We start from the raw sequence: 7,126 nt of genomic DNA on the forward strand, positions 1-7,126 counted from the left end.
GGGACCGGCGAGCGCCCCGCCCGCTTCCCGTCGCTGGCTGGAGGACGGACCTGGGGGCTCCCCTGGCAGGTTGTGTGCGATTCCGGCGCCGCACACCTGGGCCAGACTGGCGGGGCCTGGCTGGCTGATGGTTGGAGTGGGGGTCTGCCAGGGCTTCTACCCAGGCTGGCCTCTAACGGCAGTCCCCGGAAGCTCAGCCTCCCAGGAGCCAGAAGAGGGCCTGCAGGACATCTCCCCCCCCCTGCCAGGACACCCCCCCTGCCAGGACACCCCCCCTGCCAGGACACCCCCCCTGCCAGGGGCTCTGCTTTGTGGTTTTGGTGAGGCTCGGGTGAGGGAGGGAGAGGGGGGTGGAGAGGGAAATCTGTCCGCCTCTTATTTTTCTTGGAAGTGCTGGTGGGCTGTGAGGTTAGGGTTCCTCCGGAAACGCTTCCCTGAGTCTCAAAGCCCAGCAAGAGAGCTGGTGTCCTCCCCAAAGTCCCTATGAATAGAGGGAAAACATTAATTAATTACATCTTTTGTTTTGTTTTGTGCCTGCCCTGGAACTTGAATTTAGGGCCTGGGCCCTTGTCTGAGGTTTTCTGCCCAAGGCCAGGGAGTGCTCTAACCTCCTGAGCCCAGCTCCACTTGGAGCTTTTTGGTGGCTAATCGGAGACAAGAATCTCATGGACTTTTCCTGCCCTGGTGATCCTCAGATCTCAGCCTCCTGACTAAAGCTAGGATTACAGGCGGGAGCCACGGGTGCTGGTGCCTGACTATTTTGTTATGGTAATATCTGGGCTGTTTTGATGGGAAGGAGAGGAGAAAGATGAACTCCTTTACTCTGAGCCTTCACATACCCTCATATGCACCTTGTTTGCTTAGGTGAGCAGGTTGAGAGAATTCCTTCTCCAGCTTGAGGCAAAATGCAAGCAGCTACAACATTTCTGAATGCATCATTACCAGTACTGATGCTAACCATATTGATTCTCCTTTTATTTTGTCTAATGTTTTTGTAGCACTGATTTATGTATCTTAAAGACATAGCATTGATAACACTTAAATTTGTCTTCATTTGAAAGCATTAATGAATGTTTTATTGGTACTTTCTACTTCGATAAATTGTTTCAGAGGTGTGTGTGTGTGTGTGTGTGTGTGCGCACGCGCTTGTGTGTGTGTGTGTGTGTGCGCGTGTGTGTGTGTGTGTGCGTGTGCGCGCGCACACCAGTACTGGGGCTTGAATTCAAGGCCAAATGCTCTAACTCAGCTTTCTTGTTACTCATGCCTGATACTGTACCATGTTACCTGTCCAGCTTAGTGATGGTTAACTTGTAGATGGAGTTTCTTGGACAGTTCTGCCTGGGCTAGCTTTGAACCCAGATCCTCCAGATTTCAGTCTCTTGAATAGCTGACATAGGCCATTAGCACTCCGTGTGCACGTATTTTCAAGCACAAGTCAAAGCCATAACCTTTTCATCATAGGCTCCTGGGCCCCCTTTTCTGTGTGCCAGTGAGGGGTGCGCTGGGAGGGGGTTTCCAAGAGACTGCCATTTACATCCAAACTGTGATTTTGCTACTATGAAGGCTTGAAACTGTGCAGATGTCTTAAGATCTGCCTTGTGCAAGTTGTCATCTGTCGTGCACAATGTTGGGCCCCTTTGGGGTGACTCTGACCTTCTCCAGACATACCACCTCCATGCGAGCAAGCACGCACAGCCTTCAGCCCTGTGCCATTTTTCTTCGGTTTATCTGATAGACTCCTGCTTATTTTTAAAATGAAGAGGCAAGTCTCTTTGAACAGTTATCTTGAGCCAGCTAGCTGATTTTTTTCCCAGCAATTTTAATCTACTGAACAACTTACAACTCTTTTCAAACTGTATCACAATTATTTGTCTATAAGTCTTTTTTTGTTGGTCATGGGGCCTGAACTCTGGGTTTGGGTGCTGTCCCTCAGCTCTTCCACTCAAGACTAGCACCCTACCACTGGAACCACAGCACACTCTGGCTTTTTCTGTTTATGTGGTGCTGAGGAATCGAATCCAGGGCCCTCATGCATGCGAGGCAAGCACTCTACCACCAAGACACACACACACACACACACACTTTTTCTAGACTTGAGCTACTAAGGGATTAGGGGCCGTGTTTGTCTGGTCCACAGTGGTATCTTTATGTTTATAACAATTACAAACATGTGGGTGCTCACCTGTATTTGACTGAATGCGTAAATGTCTCTGCTTTTTCTTTAAATTAAAAATGGTAAGATCTATGACACTCAAGCTCCTAGCTTTGAGTCTATTGTAAAATTTTAATTCCAGGGCATTATAGTATGTACAAATTCTAGCACTGCAGAATAAACATTTAAGTAGATCTGTTTTGTTTCCTTTCTTACTCTAAGTCATTTGTTTAGATTCATGTGCTGTAATTTTTTTTTTTTTGGTCCGTCATGGGGTTTGAACTCTGGGCTTGAGCTCTGTCCCTCAGCTCTTCAGCTCAAGGCTAGCGCTCTAACACTTGAGCCATAGCGCCACTTTTGGTTTTCTTTTTTTTTTGGGGGGGGTCCGGTCGTGGGGTCTGAACTCTGGGCCTGGGCGCTGTCCCTCAGCTCTTCAGCTCAAGGCTAGCACTCTACCACTTGAGCCATAGCGCCACTTCCGGCTTTTTTCATTTTGCTTATGTGGTGCTGAGGAATCGAACCCAGGGCCTCAGGCATGCAAGGCAAGCGTTCTACCACTGAGCCACCTTCCCAGCCCCAATATATTTCAGCTTTTTTTTTTTTTGTTTTTCGGTCCGGTGGTGGGCCTGAACTCTGGGCCTGGGCACTGTCCCTCAGCTCTTCAGCTCAAGGCTAGCGCTCTACCACTTGAGCCACATTTGCTTATGTGGTGCTAAGGAATCGAACTCAGGGCCTCAAGCATGCAAGGCAAGCACTCTACCACTGAGCCACTTTTCCAGCCCACCACTTTTGGTTTTCTATGGTTTATTGGAGATAAGAGTCTCATGGACTTTCCTTCCCTGGCCGGCTTTGAACTGTGATCCTGAGATTTCAGCCTCCTGAGTAGCTAGGATTACAAGTTTGAGCCACTGGCGCCCGGCTTCTGTGCTGTGATTTTTTTTGAAGTTGTACTGGAAATGACTGCTGAAATGATGGTGACTCTGTTCAAACTTGCCTTCCATAGCATCCCTTCGCCAGATGTCATCCAACAAAATCCCTGGAACATCGAGATCCAATATGCTTTATTATCTGGTTGTTGGTGTCACAGTCAGTGCCGGTGGATATTATGTAAGTAGTGTTCAGGAATCCAAAGATTGACAATCCAAAGTTTGGCAAAACTCAAAACAGTGTTAAGATCAGGACATTGGATTAAGGTACTCAGAGAATATCTTGTCATGTTTTCATGAGAATTTAGTGTCTAGATGATTATGAAGATTTTTGTTGTTTTGTCAGTTGTGGGGCTTGAACTCAGGGCCTGGGCACTGTCCCTGAGCTGTTCTGCTCAAGGCTAGCCCTCTACCACTTTGGGCCACAGCTCTACTTCCAGTTTTCTGGTGGTCAGAGATAAGAGTCTCATGAACTTTTCCTGTCTGGGCTGGCTTTGAACCGTGATCCTCAGATCTCAGCCTCCTAAGTAGCTAGGATTACAGGCATGAGCCACTGGCACCCAGCTTAAAGTCTTACATGGAAGATTCAAGGTTCACATCGTTTATTTTTTTCTTTTTTCTTTTTGTTGTGGTCTTGTACTCTGGGCCTGGGCGCTGTCCCTCAGCTCAAGGCTCACGCTCTGCCACTTGAGCCACAGCACCACTTCCAACATTTTCTGTTTATGTGGGTACATTGAGGAATTGAATCTAGGGCCTTATGCATGCAAGGCAAGCACTCTACCACTGAGCCACATTCCCAGCCCTCATATTCTTTATTAGAGTATTTATAAGACACTCAGAGATGAAAGTTTCAGAGTGCAAAATTTTAGCTCCACCCTGCACTGTTTATATGGAAGTTGAGGGGCCTGGGGTGCCAGGTCTTCCCTAAGACCAGCACAGAGGGACCGGCCGACAGGAGAGCCATGCCTACAGGTTTAAAGAGACAAACAGAAAGGTACAATGCCACTGTGCATCTGATCCTATAAAATAATATTTATTGAAATGAACAGGAAATGGAAACAAGGTTTTTTTTCTTTGTTGCTGTTTCTGTTTTTCCTTTTTCTCTTGTTCTGTTTTCTGTCTTTGGTGGGGTGGAGGGTGCATAGAAATGGAGAAAATGCAGCAGTGGTGCTCACTAAACACTGGTTGAAAATGAACGATACAACTTGTGGGTGGGAGCAGGAGGGAAAAACAGGGAGAGAGTGACATTGTCCAAAAAGAAATGTGCTCAGTACCTGATTTATGTAACTATACATCACCTTTACAGTAACCAAGCCCAAACCTTCCGGCAAAAAGAGAGCTAAGACAATACACACAGCAATATCTGGAGTGAGATTTTTTTTGTTGTTTATTTGGTCATGGAACTTGAACTCTGGACCTGGGAGCTGTCCCTGAGCTCTTCAGCTCAAAGCAAACACTCTACCATTTGAGCCACAATGCCACTTCTGGTTTTCTGGAGGTTACTTGGAGATAAGAGTCTCATGGACTTTCCTGCCCCAGCTGGCTTTGAACCAGGATCCTCAGACCTCAGCTTCCTGAGTAGCTAAGATTACAGACCTGAGCCACCAGTGCCTGGCTAAGATTTTCATTTTTGTTTATTCATTTTTGGTATTAGGAATTAAACTCTGGCTTCCCACATGTTCCAGCTTTAACTTTTCATTTTCAGATGTGAATGCAGGCCAGGGAGACTGATTGAGTGTGAAATGCAAAGTAACCTATACATTGGTCTATTTAAGGTAGTTTCTGCACCATACTTTTTCCTCGGATAATCTGCATCCAGGTAATAGTGTTGTTTTTATGATGTACCCCAGCTTATCTTAGTGAAGGTATCTTTGTTAGGCTCTAACTATGTCACTTGGGAATCTTTTTTAAAAACTTGTATGTGAGGAGGGGTTGAATTCACAGCTTCATAATCACTTGATTTTTATTTTTCATCATTCAGCCTGGTTGCTCTACCACTTGTGCCACACTCCATCCTGGCTTTTTGCTGGTTAGTTTGCTAGGTTTGAACCATGATCCTCAGATCTCAGCCTCCCCAGTAGCTGGGATTATAGGTGTGAGCCACCAGCACCAGCTTGCCTTCCTTTTTCTTCACTGTATTTTCAGTTAACTCTGATTACCAGTTTTAGAGCATGGTTCTCTTTTAGAACATTGTACTTAATGGCAAAAGGTTTGTAAAGGGAGAGTAAATGAGCAAATGGCATGCAGAGATTTCTTTGCCAGGCTGGGACTGTAGTTGTAACTTCTAATGATGATCACATGGAGAAGAACTATAAATGATTTTGAATTTGACACAATGATTTTTAGAGCTCAAGAAGTAAAACTAAACACATGTTTTTCTTTCTTTCAGACTTATAAGACTGTCATATCAGAGCCAGCCAAACACACAGTACATATATCCAGTTTAAAAGGAAAAACAAAAGCAGGGTCACATCCATTTCAAGGTAAAGTGAATTTCTAATTATACTATTCTTTTTTAGTTTTTTAGTCTCATGGAGCTGGGTGCTGGTGGCTCATGCATGTTATACTAGCTACTCAGGAGGCTGAGATCTGAGGATTACAGTTCAAAGCCAGCCTGGGCAAGAAAGTCCGTGAGACTCTTATTTCCAATAAACCACTAGAAAACTGGAAGTGGTGCTGTGGCTCAAGCTATAGAGCTCTCACCTTGAGCTGAAGAGTACAGGGACAACGCCCTGGCTCAGAGTTCAAAAAAGTCTCAGACTTTTCTGCCCAGGCTCCGAACTATGATCCTCAGATCTCAGCCTCCTGAGTCGCTAGGATTATAGTATGAGCCACTGGTGCCCAGCTTATACTATTCTTTGGAGAGGCACTAATTCCCATCATCTTAGCCTGGCAACGAACATTTGTTGTGGCTTGCAAACTTAAGCTGGAATGGCTCTGTGCAGAAGTTCATTCAGGAAGGAAAAACCCAACCAAACCCAAAGAATGTTTTCAGGGTTATCGGATGAGTGCACTTGATGAATGGAAGTGTTAATGTATACTGATGACCAGTGGTTTGACTTCTTTGCAAAGCAGTGTTATCTTTACCCTATTCAGACATCCATTCATGCAAACTGGGTTTAGTATCTGTCTCTTTCAGCAGCCTGACCTTTCATATTCCTCATTACTGTTTTAATTCTTGCTACTATATTTTCATTAAGACCACCCAGGGTCTTTGTACAAAGCACACTAGATATTATAACCCGTGGGGCTTTTGTCTGTTTGTTTGTTTGTTTTGCCAGTTCTAGAGGCTTGAACTCAGGGCCTGTGCCCTGTTACTTAGCTATTTCATTCAAGGTTGCCACTCTATCACTTGTGCTACAGCTCCACTTCTGGCTTTTTGCAGTTTAATTGGAGATCAAATTCTCTTGGGTTTGAACTCCCCAGGCTGGCTTTGAAACACAGTCCTCAGATTTCAGCCTCCTGAGTAGCTCGGATTGCAGACCTAAGCCCCTGGCCCCTAGCACTCTAGTCCATTTTCCCAGTAGCCCTGTGAGGTAGGTAGATATTCTCAGTATTCCTGTTTGACAGATGATAAAAACAGGTTGAGAGGATTTGTGATTTCCTTAGTCAGTAGCTAGAAAGGTGACATCATACGAGGTTAAAGTTTTCCAATCTTTTTTTTTTGGTTGGTCGTGGGGCTTGAACTCTGGACCTGGGAGCTGTCCCTGAGCTCTTCGGCTCAAGGCTCTACCTCCTGAGCCACAATGCTACTTCCGGTTTTCTGGTGGGTTAATTGGAGAGAAGAGTCTCTCAGACTTTCCTGCTCAGGCTGATTTGAACCATGATCCTCAGATCACAGCCTCCTGAGTAGCTAGGATTACAGGTGTGAGCCACCAACGGGCCAGCAAGTTTCACAATCTTAATATGAGAGTAAGAAGCAATCTATGCCCTTTTTTTTTTTTTTTTTTGCCAGTCCTGGTGCTTGAACTCGGGGCCTGGGCACTGTCCCTAAGCTTCTTTTGCTCAAGGCTACCACTACCACGAGCCATAGCACCACTTCTGGCTT

General features: G+C 45.6%; 1 protein-coding gene across 1 annotated transcript in view; it reads left to right on the forward strand.

The window, feature by feature from the left end:
• Mgarp (mitochondria-localized glutamic acid-rich protein) overlaps nt 1-7,126 on the forward strand; it is a 15,169-nt gene that overhangs the window by 1,277 nt on the left and 6,766 nt on the right. The window contains exons 2-3 of the mRNA XM_013029508.1: nt 3,156-3,259; nt 5,468-5,561. Of these exons, the coding sequence (XP_012884962.1) occupies nt 3,156-3,259; nt 5,468-5,561 (198 nt within the window). The remainder of the gene's footprint in view (nt 1-3,155; nt 3,260-5,467; nt 5,562-7,126) is intronic.

The sequence above is a fragment of the Dipodomys ordii genome, unplaced genomic scaffold (genome assembly GCF_000151885.1).
Source record: "Dipodomys ordii isolate 6190 unplaced genomic scaffold, Dord_2.0 Scaffold119, whole genome shotgun sequence".
Classification (NCBI taxonomy): domain Eukaryota; kingdom Metazoa; phylum Chordata; class Mammalia; order Rodentia; family Heteromyidae; genus Dipodomys; species Dipodomys ordii.